At 48.0% G+C, this 16,446-nt stretch overlaps 8 protein-coding genes across 8 annotated transcripts; 2 read left to right on the top strand and 6 right to left on the bottom strand.

Moving 5' to 3' along the window:
* Positions 1–511: 511 nt before the first annotated feature.
* Positions 512–1,261, bottom strand: N7519_000381 (uncharacterized protein; the record flags this gene model as incomplete). Its single annotated transcript, XM_057287160.1, has 1 exon — positions 512–1,261. The coding sequence occupies one exon, from the start codon at positions 1,259–1,261 to the stop codon at positions 512–514; it is 750 nt and encodes a 249-aa protein (XP_057153243.1).
* A 537-nt stretch (positions 1,262–1,798) lies between these two features.
* On the bottom strand, positions 1,799–2,812 carry N7519_000380 (uncharacterized protein; the record flags this gene model as incomplete). The annotated part of the gene is made up of 1 exon (XM_057287159.1): positions 1,799–2,812. The coding sequence occupies one exon, from the start codon at positions 2,810–2,812 to the stop codon at positions 1,799–1,801; it is 1,014 nt and encodes a 337-aa protein (XP_057153242.1).
* Positions 2,813–3,436: 624 nt separating this feature from the next.
* N7519_000379 (uncharacterized protein) lies at positions 3,437–3,961 on the bottom strand (the record flags this gene model as incomplete). The annotated part of the gene is made up of 3 exons (XM_057287158.1): positions 3,437–3,545; positions 3,612–3,690; positions 3,799–3,961. 3 exons carry the CDS (start codon positions 3,959–3,961, stop codon positions 3,437–3,439), a joined length of 351 nt encoding a protein of 116 aa, XP_057153241.1.
* A 4,330-nt stretch (positions 3,962–8,291) lies between these two features.
* On the top strand, positions 8,292–9,127 carry N7519_000378 (glycoside hydrolase family 12 protein; the record flags this gene model as incomplete). Its single annotated transcript, XM_057287157.1, has 3 exons — positions 8,292–8,707; positions 8,762–8,982; positions 9,048–9,127. 3 exons carry the CDS (start codon positions 8,292–8,294, stop codon positions 9,125–9,127), a joined length of 717 nt encoding a protein of 238 aa, XP_057153240.1.
* An 877-nt stretch (positions 9,128–10,004) lies between these two features.
* On the top strand, positions 10,005–10,837 carry N7519_000377 (Dimeric alpha-beta barrel; the record flags this gene model as incomplete). The annotated part of the gene is made up of 2 exons (XM_057287156.1): positions 10,005–10,221; positions 10,275–10,837. The coding sequence occupies 2 exons, from the start codon at positions 10,005–10,007 to the stop codon at positions 10,835–10,837; spliced, it is 780 nt and encodes a 259-aa protein (XP_057153239.1).
* Positions 10,838–11,157: 320 nt separating this feature from the next.
* N7519_000376 (uncharacterized protein) lies at positions 11,158–11,979 on the bottom strand (the record flags this gene model as incomplete). The annotated part of the gene is made up of 2 exons (XM_057287155.1): positions 11,158–11,399; positions 11,574–11,979. Coding segments are annotated over 2 exons (648 nt in total), but the record flags the coding sequence as incomplete, so codon positions are not given.
* An 846-nt stretch (positions 11,980–12,825) lies between these two features.
* Positions 12,826–15,229, bottom strand: N7519_000375 (ankyrin repeat domain-containing protein; the record flags this gene model as incomplete). Its single annotated transcript, XM_057287154.1, has 2 exons — positions 12,826–14,205; positions 14,276–15,229. 2 exons carry the CDS (start codon positions 15,227–15,229, stop codon positions 12,826–12,828), a joined length of 2,334 nt encoding a protein of 777 aa, XP_057153237.1.
* Positions 15,205–16,155, bottom strand: N7519_000374 (uncharacterized protein; the record flags this gene model as incomplete). The annotated part of the gene is made up of 1 exon (XM_057287153.1): positions 15,205–16,155. The coding sequence occupies one exon, from the start codon at positions 16,153–16,155 to the stop codon at positions 15,205–15,207; it is 951 nt and encodes a 316-aa protein (XP_057153236.1).
* Between the last annotated feature and the right edge of the window lie 291 nt (positions 16,156–16,446).

Genomic DNA, 16,446 nt, shown 5'->3' with positions numbered 1-16,446 from the left:
TTTGTGTTTTTCTTGTAGCTCAGAGACAATCCAATGAAATGTAACGATCATTGATTTTCTTGTTATCTTGGAAGTTGTATATCGTTTCTACGAGCTACGCCACACAGCCGCCCAAGTAGATAAGTGAGAGACGTGGGCATAGTATATAAGCCAACCTTGGGTATATAGCGTGGAGATATCCGTGGATGCAACTCACATTATCAATCAGCCATTTAATGCGCTATAAGACTACTAAAACAGATTACCAAAAGGACTACCAAGAACCCCACCAAGTAGACTACTCAAAGCGGCATACCAAGGCTGTATAAGCTCGTCATCTGGCTTGAAAGGACTGATGATTGATTAAGATATATAGAACTAATACCCAAGAGACTGGGTTCATGCATTTGTCGCGTTGGTTTCGTTTCGCTTTCTGATGGGGACGGGGCCTTCATCCTTCGTGTCCCAGTTGATTCTTCCTCCTTTCCTTCGGCATGTCACGAGTCCCAGTACAGCAGTGAATCGTCTGCTTCTAGATCGAAACATTGCTGATACCAGCCAGATCGGTAAACTCACGATGTCTTTCCATAAACCCAGCTTCTTTGGCATGACGATCCGCCTTCATGTTCGACTCTCTAGGAATCCGCCAGAACTGAATGCTCATTCCCCTCTCCGCCCACATTTCCACCTCTCCGAGCAGACACTCCCAAAGATCCCGATTACGGATTGGTTCCCCGGCGCGTGTGATCCAATTAAACTGGGTCCATTCATACGCCTCTCGTGTGATACCGTCGATCACGTAGTCCGAGTCCGTCGCAATGATCAGACGACTGAAGCCATCCGCAGCCCAGTCTCGGTACCGCAGAGCAGCAACGACGGCACGGACTTGAGCGCGGTCGATTGTCAATGGGTGCTGTTGGCCAGTGGGCCCCTTGTACTCGAGAGGAAAGCGTGCAAAACCAGATGTAGACTCGTTGTAAACGAATGAACAACCCGCCCTGGCGTGCGGTCTGCCGTTATCCATGCATGTGCCGTCTGTATAGATGAGGAACTCGTCCTCGACGGATCGGTTGTCATGGTTGAGACGGATGAATCGCTGGACTCGGTCCGTTGCTGTGACTTTAGGGCAGTGTGGGAACAATGACTGCGGTGTATCTTCTGGACTCGGAGGAGTAAACTCCGTGGGGATAACGCGACCACTGCCGACTCTGAGGTCCTTGTACAAACAAGGGACCATGTAGCCTGCGAGGTAGTGCGCGGGGTTCACTTGGTGAATGGCCATGGTGATTTGGTAGATGTATCAATAATGACCTCGTACCTGGATATAAAATTCAGTCAGTGCGCTTTGTGCCAGGCAAGCAACATACCATCAAATATGATTTCAAATCTGGAGACGAGGATGTAAGAGTTGAACGATGGGAAGAAACAAAAAGAAGCGAGCAGGATAGCGCTCTTGTAGGGCTCCTTCCATACTTGTCATTGGATGCCTCAGGTGCGAAGGTCTATAGCTGTGACTGATTTTAGACCGCTTTTGACACCGCTCTATACTGTGAACTATATAAATTGAAGTTGTATGAATAAAGGAATATGCATTGGAAAGACTTGGACACTATACATAATGCATAAGAGGTGTCACAAGAAATCCCTTCCGGGAACATTAACTTCAAGAGACATTAACGGCGAGGAAAGCAAAGGCAATGGTCCAATAGTCCTATTCACGGATGGATCCTGAGCCAATTCCCAGTCCGTCCTCATCGACTTTGAACCAACTTCCAAGAGAACAAGGCCAAGCAAAGAACACACTGTATGCCATCAACGTTCATAGCTGACTGGGAGGAAAGGGCGTTGGGGGAACAGGGGTCCATTGGGGTCGATCGTTTTCAGCTGAAACGTCCACCAACACAGGTGAAACGGGGGAAGTTGGAGTCCTTGATCCAACAGAATCGATATTTCTCGAGTAAGCCATCCGAGAAGCCTCCGCCTCATTGAACATGCGGGATGCGGACTGCAAGATACCTGCACTGGAGGCAGAAGCATTTGAACGACGTGTATATAGCTGTGGTCTGCGTGAGGCAACTGGGCTAGTGGGACTTTGGGGGCTATGCGAATGGTTCGAAGATCGACTAAGAAGCGAAACCGTCTCAGTCGCGGCAGAAGTCGTAGCCCAATCCTGGGAGGATCCAACTGTTGGGACGACGGATGGGATGGATGCTCTCGGCGTGGAGCTTGACGAGCGCTGTCCCGAGCTGCTCATCTGAGTCTGCTCCGTCGGCGTGCTAGCAGAGGTCGTAGTCCAAATTTGGGATGATCGCGACGTTGGGACAACGGACGACGAGGTGGATGCCCTTGGCGTTGTGCTTGAAGAACGCTGTCCCGAACTGCTCCACTCCGTCTGATCTGATCGCGGGTCATCAGGATCCGATTCTTGGGGCGAGATCGGTGTCGAGGTGTACGTATTTGCAGATGAAGAAGCTGCAGTATAATGTTCTGTGGGATAAGGCTGAGGCGGAGACTTGTCGCGGTCGGCATCGTCTGCGTCGTCAATGACGATGGTGATGGATGGAGATCTGCTTCTGCTGAAAATGATTGAATTCCGCTCGGGCTGGATATCCTTCATGAGGAAGCCGTCTAGCGTCCGGCTTGTGTCTTCGGCTAGGGACACTGTGGACTGGTTGAATTGGTCATTCTTCTGATTCTCCTGGCGACGAAGCCGCCGGACGCGGAGCCTTCGTCGAACGTACCACACCAGTAAGTATATAAGCGCTCCAAGTGTGAGGATTCCGAGAATGGAGGCTGTGGCAATGGCGAGCTTCCCGTAGTCCCAGTTTTTCATGATGGAAGGGTTCGAAGGCAAATGGATGTTTTGCTCTCTGAAACTGAGTTATAGAGCCATGTTGGGTTGAGTATAGAACACTCTAAATGTTGGCATCAGTGCAATTGTGAAATAAAGCAGGTGCGATGTAGAATTTGTGGCAACTACTGTAAATGCCAACACTGAGTAGTAGAAGGTGAAATCGAGCATCAATTGAGCATCTAGGATCCATTATATGCAAAGAGAGGATAACAATAAGTCCGCAGAGTACCAGAAATCCTTCAGATAATTCAGAGAAAATAAAATAAATTATTTTCTCTTCAGACATTCATTACTTGCACGCACATCCCTACAACCATTCAAGGGGAGCTGCGCAATTCAATTGTCAGCCCAAAGCGAGATTTTATGGGGAAAAGGCAATAAGCCCCGATTGGGTTTCTTCAACTTATATATCCTTGATCCAAAGCGGGGAATGGTCCATACCGACCTGTCACGGCGTCTTATTCTCCTCCATTCAATAATAAGTCAACCATATGTCTACCCGGCACCCACCTCAGCAGAAAGTACTAGACCCCACAATGTCCGAGTCTTTCCCTTCTCTAAGGTCCTTCACTGATCGATGGCCTCAAAGAGCCCAAACACAGCTTATTTAGCGTTCTTGTAGCACTTGATAGAGCTCAAGTTGCCCCCGTTGATGTTATTGCTGCCCGGCGCTTGGATATCGCCTGTACCACCGCCATTGCAAGTAGTCGAGCTACGAGGAAAGAAAACACAAGTCAGCTATAATCACCCTACCAAAACAGAAGCGGAGGACACATACTCCCAGAAGCGGCAACGGTATCCATTAGGGATTCTAACCGAGTGGACATTGTCCATGACGGGACTGCCGTTCAAGTTGTCTGTATGCAATAAGTGAATTAGCGATACTGATACCGGTTGACTTCAATGGGTGCTACATAGGATGAAGGGTTCAAAGGTTGTGTTAGGTCCTGGGTGTGGTCACTAACGGCAATCATGCTGAGTCCAGACGGGAACATTGATGCAGCCCGCCAAGTTGACGCCTGTGCAAACATCAACCTCGACGCGGTCCTCTCTCGCCTGGAGAGCACCGGGAGCGGCGGCGGCGCTGCCAATGGCGGCGAGGGTCAGGAAGGCAGGAAACAAACGCATGATGGACGGTTTGAACGGAAAAGAAGCGATCTTGGAGAAGCTGGATACCACATGTTCCCAGGTCAAGACGCTGCATTTTATACCCTTTTCTGGCCCCCAATCCGATCCTGCCTCTAACTTGATCTAGCCATTAACCGAGTATGCAAGTGAGCATGTATAGGAGTGGGATCTGCAGCTGGATGCAACACTACAACATACATATGCTGGATTTGGCATGCCGTCGGCCTTGGCATTTGCCAACCTGGGTATACAGTCGTGATGAGTAAAGGCATATTTCTGTCTGCAAGAAGACGAGCTTAAGCCGGATTAGGCGAATAATCACTGAAGATGCATGTAAGACCGGGCCAATGGCGTAACAGACCCTCGCGGGAGTCACGCATGGCCCCACACCTCTTCCGTCAGGAGCCGAGGACGGGCCGAGGCGCACATCCATAGATGGAGGGAGCTTAGAAAAACAACATATCCAACCCTGGAGGGCTCAGGGCATGATTCAGAGTAATAATATCTAGAAAGAATATAGATATAGTCTTCCAAAAGGAAAGGAAAAAGCATGGCAGATTTTGGTTGTCTCTCAACTAAACCGGCCGCTGCAGAACTAAGCCTAGCTGAGCTAGTCGACTACTTCAACCATACCGACCTCAAAACTAATCCTGATAGGGCGCTAACAGAGAATCTAGCCGGTAGAGATGGTATTGACAGGTTGGAATGATGTAATCCTATCCCGTACTTCTTTTTCGAGTATCCCCCAACTGGAACCCGTCGTATCAACTGGTAGTTGACCACCCCAAGGCTCTTATTTCACCCCTTATGAAACCGAAGAGAATTATTGCAAAAAATAAACAAATTAATAAATGAATAACGTTCGATTATGAGGAAGATTCCTCCAAAGTCTTTTCCTTGGCTTGGAGTCCATGGTAAATTACCGCGCGCAGTACTTGTTGACCAGAGGGTAATTCGAAGGTTGGGCTCAGCCACCAAGGCAATGTGGGCCAGGATGTGTCGTAAGTGCAACAAAGTGGCATGTTCTTATTGCCTTTTTCAACTCATGGCGTCGATAAACACGTTTTCGTTTCCCCTTTATGCCCTCGCCGAACATGCTTTCCGAAGAAAGGGATATCTATGGCTAAGGCTAATTCTTGAGGCTACGTGCTACCAGGGAGATTCTTGCTATGGAATCTAGCAAAACAGGGCCTTTATAAGGGCCTGCACTAACAAAGGACTAGCAAACTGATAAAGCAAAGGCTCAGTCTGCATGACATAAAGAATCATCCCATCTAGGGGGATTCTCCAACACTAATTCGCAGCCATGTCTATGTAGTTTACATTTAACTTATGTTGTGGCCGGTTGTTGTTTCTCCACCACTCTAGGTTCCTGCAAAGACTCTAACGCAAGCCAACGCATAGGTCCTCAGTGATTGAGTTTGGCTTTTTGCCACTCGTTACGGAGTATAGTGCACCAGATTCTGATCCTCGGTGTTACTTGTTGCTTGCCGCAAATCACAACTCGCTCGATTCTGTTGTGGCGATCGTGACGGTTTCCCTGTCCTACGGCTTCACCAAATTTCTTATATTGCTACTTCGGCCCAAATATGCGCTTTGTTGGTGGTTGGGATTGGCAAAGCTGGTGCCTACCATTGGGGATAGAGCTTCGAGGGGATGAATTCATGGAAGACAATGGTGGGGATATATATATACTCGAGGTGACTGGCAATAGGCAGAGGCTCACAACTGGCATGTAATTCTTATAGAATTAATTAATAGCATACTACTCTTTTATCTACGAGAGCTATAGCTCTATTTTTCGGTCCTCCATGGCTTTTATATTACTAAGTCCAACACAGCATGGGAGCTTTAAGCTTAAAGTTAACGATCGTTATCAACCTCGGATAGAGTGTGTGGATTGGGCTAGGTACCTAGGTATGCTTTGGGGTTTTGGTGCAACGTTTCCTCTAAGCTCTTTATATTAAGAAGCCGAGGGTCATTGTAGCAGACTCAACATTGATCGAGGTCTGGTCTACAAAAAAGCTACATCTTTATTTCTGCAAAAGAGATTGTCATGAACGACTAGAAGATACCAAGATAACTTATTAATTTCAATCGGGAGATATATCTCAACTAAACAACGCATGGGAGACCGCCTCGTCACAGTTCGACCAAGTCTTATATTCCAACGCCGCCGGGGGAAAGAATGGAAAATCAATTATATAAAGCGACATTCCATGGTTAGCTGTTGTTCTTTCTAATCTTACATCGAGTTCCATGGTGAGAAACATCATTAGATGTCTTCAATCTTGAACTGCAGTTGAAAAGCGTTGTCGGTTTCGAAAACGTAGTGAGAGCTGCTTCACGCCCTAGCCATAGACCCTCCAAAATGAGATATGTGACGATATTACCCACTTTAGCACCTAGCAATCCTAAAGAAGCCACCGCCACAGCAGGATATGATATACCTCGGTCTCCTATAGTGCCCCGCGTTTGTGTATGTGCTTGTCGATATATGTCTGGCGTCATTTAGGATATCTGTGGTGTGACAGGGCCATTGCTTTCGCCACTAGATTTACATCAAAAAGGTGACCCTTCCCGTCCCGCATTCAATCACTTTGGCAATTCAGGTGACGGACTTGATATTTGACCTCTACATCGAAGGTCTAGACTAAACTAAATCAATTAAACCCATATGAATTACAGCACTCAATTGCTTAGATCACTATCTCAGCCGGAATGAGCTTCCGAATTTGACAATTCACACGGCAGTCTAAACACCATCAAATGCCGAGTAGAGTAATTCTTTACTGATCTTCATACTTGATGTTCTTCGCGCCAGTCTAATCAGGCTAATCTCAGCCAAATACCCATAACCCCGTTTTGGAACGGGCTACGTTTCAGGTCAAGGGTCAAAGCAGGGGTTTTTCCCGGTGAGCCTTACGTTGTATTCATGCAATCAGCCAATCATGGCGCACAATTATTTTTAAGTCACTTTCTTCGAGTATATAAAGACGAAGGTCTTGGTAGTAGAGAAAAAAAATGTTACAACTTCCCGATTGGGCTCTCGTCGCATTATCCTTCCTGTTATCTCAAGGTTTCAAGTTGGACCCAAATCTATTCTCCATCCGGTTGTTTGTTTCGCTGGCTGTATCATCTATAGACACGGAAGAGGGATCTGCAGTGGCAGCCCTGGCCGTTCTGGTGGGTTGTAGGCTAAACGCTTTAAGGAATAACAAGCTAATGCAGGGTCCCCTCGTAATCTCGGCCTTCGGTGCTGTCATTTCGAGACTTTAACGCCTATAGCTTTCTTCTTTTCCTTAACATAGCATAAAAATACCAATAGCATCCGACATCCCTTTCATCTACCCTAGACGAACAATTCGACAAAGGCCGCTGTATGTCTCTAGCTAATGTCCCACCATTATTTCTCTTGGTAGGTGCTTGTTCAACTGTCCAAATCAGTCTCTTCCTTTTAATTAGAGATCGAAGCTTGACCACTAATCCTAAACGCTTGGCACAAAATCAAGCTTTCTGTGACTTTATCTGGACGAAGGGGCCGTGGGCTTGTATTGATGTTCGGAGAGTCTCTATTTACCCTAGCAATTCAATCCATGCCAACAAAACGCACTGTTCTGGCTATAGCGAGAACAAAGAGGAAATGATATTGGTCGCTATTGAGACTCAGAAAAAAAAAAACCGAAATACGAAGATAAATTCCAAGCAATAATGCCAAAGAAGGAAAAGCGCGAGACAAGGGGTAATTAGGATGAGACTTTGACGCCAGCTGTAACAGTGAAGGATTCTACTCCGCTCCGTACGGAGTACTGCGGCAGGGCCTGAGGAACGGGTTGAATTGGCCACTCAGAGATACTACTTTGTTCAAGAAGCTAATCTCTAAGCCGTATATGGACGACATATGTAGATCTCGATTGGTATAACATATGATGTTAATTCTATACCAGTCTTGAGTGGTAAGGTATCCGCAGATCCATTACTTTGTATGGGAATGCGCGGCCCACTAAAGGTTTACCTTAACCTCTAGCGACACGGAGATTCCGAAAGAGGAGCTTCTATCTGGTGCGTACTTGGATGCAGGTGTTTTATGATCTATATTATGGAGTCCTTCAACTTAATGAATGTCGATCTTATGGCGAATCTGGGCTTTTTCTGTTGATGATCGGACTTGTGGGCTAAATCAGAAAGGAAGTTTGGGTCTGACCTTGATCAGGGCCACTGTTACAACTAGCTATAAAGTCTTTGAAGATATCGCGCTGATGTTAAACTTCATCCCAATTCATTCACATATATTCCCACAACAGTACACATTGTTCGCTTGCTTTTCAAGATGAAGACAACTTCTTTGGTCATTGCGCTGGCTACGGCTGCATTCGCTCAGGAAAAGACACTGTGTGAACAATACAGTACCCATTCAAGCGGCGCCTACAGTGTCAGCAACAATCTTTGGGGGAAGGATTCTGGAAGTGGCTCTCAGTGCGCTTCCGTCAAATCCGTCTCGGATTCGGGCGTCTCATGGTCCACCACTTGGAACTGGTCCGGTGGTGAGAACAATGTGAAGAGCTACCCTAACTCGGGCTTGGTTGGCCTGAAGAAGCAGCCCGTCAGCGACATTAGCAGCATCCCCAGTTCTGTGAAGTGGAACTATGACAACACCGACATCCGCGCCGATGTCGCGTATGACCTTTTCACCGCAGCGGATATCAACCACGATACTTGGAGTGGTGACTATGAACTCATGATTTGGTATGTGCGGCTATCTCTCCTTTTCGCTGCTTGCTAACCAAATCAAACACCTAGGCTGGCTAGATACGGCGCAGTTCAACCCATCGGTTCCCAGACTGCGACGGTTACGGTTGGGGGCACCAAATGGGAGCTTTGGAGTGGCGCCAATGGCTCGCAGAAGACGTACAGCTTTGTCGCTTCAAACCCTATTACATCTTGGAGCGGGGACATCAAGGAGTTTTTCGATTACCTGACTGAGAAGGAAGGATTCCCAGCCAAAACCCAAAACCTCATCAGTACGTGATTCCAAATACACGTGTTCCAGAGCGTGAAATATACTAATGTGTTACACCTGCTCCAGCTGTGCAATTTGGGACAGAGCCATTCACTGGCGCGAAGTCTACCTTCACGGTGTCAAACTGGTCCGCTAAGGTGGAATAAATATGCCTCTTACGGTTGCTTTTCTAGAGACAGTTCATCGCTGAAGATCTTCAATGTCTGATGAAGTTTGAAGGCATCGTCGGCTCGAAATACATGAAGTAGTGTGATATGTTTTCACGCCCTGACTATACGTGTGCCCTGGCTATACCTTTGTGTTGTGGATAGTTGTTTTGGAGCTTGCTACTCTCTCTTCCTAAATGTCACTCTCCCTTCTGATTTTTAGTGCCTACTGCTTGTAGTCCCTAACAGTATCCCCCCATATGGACTTACAAATAGCCTTAGACAACTCGGGGATGAATCCATGGGTCACCAGAATTCCTATGCCTGTCCAAAAAATTAGGGGAAAACACGCCGTGTCTAGTTTGATTATGCGTATTATCGTGTAGAATGTAACAATATTTTTTTGGGTTCTACATGTAGGAGTCTGCATACGGCGAGGTCGAGTTTTACACTTCAGTAAAAGTCTTATTATTGTTTATGGCCATGGACGAACATAAATACGATATCGCCATGAGGGGATAAGGTGAGTGCTACCCGTGCCTAAGGTTCGGGAGCATTCGGGGGTAGAGGAAGCCCAAGGTTAAGGCCCAATTGGGGGTCGGACCAAGGACAACACAGCCCCGATAACACCTAAAACTACAGGAACACCCGTGGACTACCACCGCCCCTTCCCCCCATCACCCCCGGCTCCCGTATTAGTTTTTAGAAAATCCGGTATCTGGTGAAAATCCGGGATCTGGTGGTGCATACCAACACCGGGTAGTGTGTTGGTGGGCTTGGCACGATTATCTAGCGCTAGTGCCCTTTGTAAAACCCCAGTGCCCGCAGTCGTTCTCTCCAAAAATTCTGTTCAGATCCAAATCAACCCTCTTCAGTCATGGCGCCCTTGGGAGATGATACTATAGATCGATCACAGGTTGACGACCTCAATGACCAAGCAATCCTAATCTGGACCGAGTTTCAAGTTTCCAAGGGACTGGAGCTGGATACCGAATGGGCTGGACATTTTCAGCCACTTCTTCGGGCCCCAGGGCACGAGGGTTCCGGGTATGCAAGAGTGCAGGAGCGCCCGGATACAATTCTTGTAGTTACAGGTGAGTTGTGTATCAACCGGGGATCAAAGGTCGTCCCGCTAACTGCCACTAAGCATGGGAGAGAGCCTCGGATATGAGGGCATTCATGGCCTCGCCTTCCGCCCAGCTCTATCGGGAGAACCTCGAGGCTAGAGGAATCAGAGCTACGTCCTCTCGTGAGACATTTTCGCAGAGGAGCTCCGACTATGTGGGCCCCAGCTGGTTTGATGCGTTAACGTGCTCTTACGTGGAATTGTTCTGGATATCCTTTTTAGCACCGGTGACCGATGCCCAGAAGACTCAGATTTCGGATTTGATTGGTATTCGTGAACCGGCTGTAGGGATTGGCGGTGTGCGGCATGGTGTGAAGCGTCGTCAAACCGACCTTCCATTAAAGATATGGGCCATTGGAACAGAGCTTGTGCATGGCCAAGAAGCTCAGTTGATGCTATGGCTGCACTTCTGGACGGACGCAAAGAGCGCCGAGTATAGGCATGTTGGGAAATATTCTAACAGTGGCTATCTTATGTGGGACGCGAGAACCCTACTAGAGAAGTTTGGTGATAACCTAGATAGCGTCGGAGCCTTGGAATGGAAGGAAGAGTTTTGTGATTTCAAGCCAATCACTCTTGCTTGAATGTCTTTGTTTTTGATTTGAAATTTACTCTTTGCTATTGGTAGCGACTACTACTATATTCCTCATACCCTTAATAGAGCAACTCTCACGATCTTACTTCATATTCTGCCGTACAAAATTATACGAGACAAACCAGCGACAAACAAGTGAAAACGAGCGAGGACAAGTGTGAAGTCCCAAAGCGCTTTCTATGCAACTGTATATAATAAAGAAGCAAAAAGACAGTTTTCAAGGCCCTGTCAAACTTTGAACAGTGATTGTGTACCAAATTTGTCGATTTCGCTTTCTAGAAAATGTCCATTTCCATTTTCGTCATTTGCCTATATCGCCACGAGACGGGCTGCACCAGTATCGAAGCTCCACCGCTTCCGCGCATCCTTGTTCCATGTAGTCTGTAGAAAATACCAATACCCCATGCTGAAGAAGACAAATGTCTCAGGATTTTGGCGCATGATATCCTGATATTTCATCCCATCCCAATATTGCCCAGTTTTTTCCTCTTCTTTCTTCGACGGCGTACCATTGGGCTTCTTGAGCGCAGTTTGCATCTTACTCCATTTGTCTTCACGTTATCAGCGTTGGTCTGACCTAACATACCCGACAAGAACTTCCAAGTGTAATCTTGTGTTTTGTCAGTACCAATGGCGAGGTGGATGAGCTCATGGTAGAGAGTTGCGCTTCGCGGGATAACCTTCGTAATTGACATCCTTGCTGAAGGCTTATTTTCTCCCAAAACCTCGGTATTCAGGTCGTATTCTAAAGCAAGAGGGCAGAAGGTCATCGTAGAGGGCTTCGTTGTTTGTTTTGCGTTGCTCCCAAGCCGCCATTTCCTGGTGCGCAGTAAGTTCGCCCATCGTAATCAGAGTCAAAAAGAAATGAAGCCAAATCTGGTGACCAATAAGGAACAAGGCCAGTGGTCTCTTGTATGTTCGTGTTCGGGTTAGTCCAAAACAGGTATTGTTGTAAGCTGGCACTTCCTCAAATGTAGCAGGATGCAACGTAACCCCATCGACATCAAGTTCCATCAAATCATTCCCATTCGAATCCCAAGCCACGTCACTCCTCGGGACCTTTTCGAGCCATGTGTCACCGCAGTAGGAATGTGGCGTGCCCCTCTTGAGCGGCTGCCCATCGAGAAATGTTCCTCACTGCTTTGATGCTGTCTTAAATGAGGTCGGTAACGTAATCTGGAAGGCTGTATAAGTGGCGAGAAACCCACCCTTCACCACCTTTACCTTGGCCGTCTCCTTTATCTTCATGTAAAAATAGGTCTGGAGAAAATCCCGGGCAACCGTTCTGGTTGGGCTATCGGTGGAACTTCCGGCATCCGTGAATACCTGGAGGCCAGCATTAACCATGTCACTGGTTTCGGCTAACTACCTTGAAAGTGAAAGTATTTCGTCGAGATACTTAGCACAGCCACCAAGGCTGTCCGTGTCACTTCCAGCCTCGTTCTTTTTAACCTTGAAGAAGGCATCCATGGTTGGAACGGCGATAAGGAAATGTCAGTCTAGCTCACGCCTCTTTGAGATTGTATGCTCGTCTTGTGTTAACGGAATGGAAGGAGAGCCACTGCCTCGCTTGGGAAGTGTGAAGTGGACCTTGGGGATGTACCACCGTGCTGTTATGGGCCGCCCCACACCGGTCCACGGGTGACATCGGGAGTGCCCGTGTTCCCGGCGGGCCACCCATGGAGGAATATCAGTGACTAAATCAATTTACAGCCGCGGGGCCCTGTGCCTTGAGACCTACCTAGGTAGCTTTGAGCTCGGTTGATTAAATGATTCACCATACCATAACTTTAGCGGCTGCTCTTTCCGTGTCATCAACGGCAGCGAGTCGGTTGGAACAAGAAAAAGTCTTTGTAGATACATATCCTGGCCGTTCCCAACGTAAATGCAGCAAGTGCTCCCATTGTCCCCTCATACGGGTCTCTCTCAGTGTCCCATCAGCCTTCAGTATGTGCTTCTCCTCTCCCTCCCTACATCCTAGCTTTCATTGACTATGTCGACGTCACTGTCCTTAGTCAGTCTCGCTTTGATAAGCTCGCCCAGTATCTTTATAGCGAGATCGTGACGACCGTCTTCCGCCAAATGAAGCGGAGTCTGGCCCCAGGTATTTTGCGCTTCGAGATTCGCTCCAAGTTTAGCGAGTGCCTCGATAGCATTCACCTCACCATTATCCGCCGCGAGATGAAGCGGAGTCCGGCCTAGGTTATCTTGGGCTTCAAGATCCGCTCCAAATTTAGCGAGTGTCTCGACGGCGTTCACCCGACCACTGTTCACCGCGAGATGAAGCGAAGTTTGGTCATATTTATCTCGGGCTTCAAGATCCGCTTTAACTCTGACAAGTGTTTCGATAGCGTTCACCTGACCACTATCCGCCGCGAGATGAAGCGGAGTCCAGCCCAAGCTATCTTGGGCTTCAAGATCCACTCCAAATTTAGCGAGCGTCTCGATAGCGTTCACCTTACCATTGTTCGCCGCGAGATGAAGAGGAGTCCGGCCCCGGTTATTTTGCGCTTCCAGATCCGCTCCAAGTTTAACGAGTGTCTCGATAGCGTTCACCTGACCATTGTTCGCCGCGAGATGAAGCGAAGTTTGGTTATATTTATCTTGGGCTTCAAGGTCCGCATTAACTCTGACAAGTGTTTCGATAGCGTTCACCTGACCATTATCCGCCGCGAGATGAAGCGGAGTCCAGCCAACATTATCTTGGACTTTAGGATCCGCTCCAAATTTAGCGAGTGTCTCGATAGCGTTCGCCTGACCGTTGATCGCCGCGAGATAAAGCGGAGTCCAGCCCCGGTTATTTTGCGCTTCGAGATCCGCTCCAAGTTTAACGAGTGTCTTGATAACGTTCACCTGACCGTTGCCCGCCGCGCTATGAAGCGGAGTTTGGTTAAATTGATGTCGGGTTTCGAGATCCACTTCAAGTTGGACAAGTGTCTCGATAATCTCAACGTGACCGTTCCACGCCGCATGCTCAATCGCATTAAATCCATTCCGTGTGTCGAGATCTGCCCCCAAGCCGCCGAGTATTTTGATAGCTGTGTTGTTGTTCAACATTCCTGCTTGCTGGAGCAGAGTTATCCCCTTCTGGTGGACATTAGGATCCGCTCCTGCATTTCTGAGTAATTTGGCAGTGCTCTCGTGGCCGCCGAAAACCGCTAGGGACAAAGCGGTTCTGTCTTTGTTGTCTTTTAGACCATGATCGGCGTTTTGCTTGGTGAGGGTATGCACTACATCCTCACGGCCCCGATCCGCTGCCATATGTAGTGCAGTCTGCCCTGTAGGATCGGTGGCGTTGATTTCCCAGTTCTCATTCAAGATTTCATCAACGATTCCGGTGAAGCCCCCCCATCGCCGCTAGGTGTAAGGCATTCAATCCATCTTTCCGTGCCAAGTTAGGAGTGGATCCTTTGAGCAGCATGAGAACCAGTTCATTATTGCCGCGTTCTGATGCGAGGTGAAGTGGTTCCTCGCCACGGGCAGTCTGCTGTTGAAGATTCAACCTTTTGACAAGCAGCTTGGCTACTTTTGTTTCGCCAGACCAAACGGCATGATGCAATGCAGACCACCCGGATTCGTCTGTGTGGTTCGGATCGCGTACCTTCTCCAGAAGAGCTTTGGTGTTTTCGTAATCACCATCAGCGGCAGCTTTTTTGAACTCCGCCAATAATTTTAATTCGTCCCATGCGGTAACGTCAAATGTTTTCAAATCACTTTCCCGTTTCCTGTATTGCGGGTGTAGTGAACCATTCTTCATGTCCTGGATCATGCTCTGGGCACTCTGCCTCCTTTCGGTGCTTTGATGGCTGCCCTTGTGAGTCGTCTCGTCGTTTCCAACGTGAACCTTGAATAACAACGTCGGGTCAAAATTTGGGATATCTGATCTGATCAATGGCGGATGGAAATAAACTGGACCGATATAATCACAAACACAATCGAGATAGTTCTTCTCACGCCTAAGCGAAGGCTTGACCAGCAGGCCTCTGCTTATCCTAGTCTGGCCAAGGGTGAATTCAGGCTCAACCAGCAACATATGTTGGTCTTTCTCCTTTTGGGCGAGGCGAACCTTTCCTTCTATCAATGGATGGGCATGGCCTAAGACAATGCTTTCATCTTTGATGTGATCGAGAGACATGATATTCCACTCTCCGAACAAATTCCCGTTCTCTTCAATCTGGAGGGTGTTGGCTGAAAGCGTAACTGGAAGATCGTAAATGTTTGTAGGACACCAGTTGTATCCATTCGTCATGGTCGCTGAATTGTGGAACAGATGCGCATGCGATATTTTGCCAAGTTTCTGCAGAATCTCCTGATAAATCTTCTGATGAGCGTAGTTTTCTGGCAATTCGATTCCAATCATGAGCCCCGAAATGATCGCCATGTCTCTCGGCCAAGATGTGTGGCGTGGACCGAGAACGGCCAGAAGGTGATCCAATCGGTCAACTTCCTCCCCCGAAGTCTCTTGAGTATATCTTTCGCGACTTCATGCTTGGTAGTAGTGCTCTTTGCCTGCAATATGTCTTTGTCAAGGTCTTTGGTGATCGGACCCTTGGGACCTTTGAAAATGATTTGAACATTCTGGGACATTTTCAACTCCAATGCCGTCCAGCCTCGGCTGAACCAAGGGGACATTAGGATGTAAAAACATGCCAAGTCTGCATCGCGCCATTCGCACTCTCTGAGAAAACAATCATGGACCAGTGTAACTGCTGCGGCCTTGTAGTTTAGCTGCATGCGCTTTAAAGCTTTTTCGCGAAGCTCTTTCTGTGTTGGAATGCAGATTGTATCCCACCATATACCCTCGCAGTTGAATGTCCGAGCAAAGTCCCGAAAGAACCCCAGCAAACAGCTGTTCACATGACCACTGGCTTGACTCCCGGCGCCAGTACCGTCCGACCATACATGGGATATTGCCATATACCGCTCGTTGCGTTGAAGAGTTTTCGTTCCCCGAAGATCCCACGCTGTGGTTTGTTGCTCCTCGCGGACAGCGCCTTCTATAATATCTGAAGGAAAATTCACAGGAGGACAGCGGTTTCCATCACAAGGCGGTTCGTGACGCTGCGTCACCAGAGTGAAATTAACTCGAGATTGCTCGCAGAAGTCGAACGTGCAAAGCTGATGGTCTTCCGTTTTTGTCTCGCGGGGTTGACCTTCAAGGGAAGGGAGTAACTTCGGGAATTCTCGTGGACCCCCTCGTAGGCTCTTGGCTATCGCCCAAACGCGGTTGCGACAAAAACCCAATTCTTCTGTGGCCTTGTCGACTGCTCGCAGGACGGCCTCTATATCATCTGAGGACAATGACATGGCTCTAGGGAATGTGTGATACTGAATATTCTGGAAAGTTACCAGCGTTATGGGGAATTTGGGGAAGCTGACACAGATCGCCCACCTAGCACGCTTTGGGCGTCTCGTTCATGAGCCACCCATCTCACAACACGGTACCCAATTTGTCAATAGCATGCCCGTCGATGTCTCTGTGGACTTCTAGAAGGCCCTGTTGAACAATTTTGGTCCTGGATGTGCTTGTGCCTTTTGAGAATTTTACATGATCAAGGCATAATTACCAGACCTCTACATAGGATTCTACTCTATTTC

This window comes from Penicillium mononematosum, assembly GCF_028829835.1.
Source record: "Penicillium mononematosum strain IBT 11891 chromosome Unknown utg000001l:1.0-4488741.0:1.0-4491989.0, whole genome shotgun sequence".
Classification (NCBI taxonomy): Eukaryota; Fungi; Ascomycota; class Eurotiomycetes; order Eurotiales; family Aspergillaceae; genus Penicillium; species Penicillium mononematosum.
This window is presented reverse-complemented; position numbering and strand designations above follow the sequence as displayed.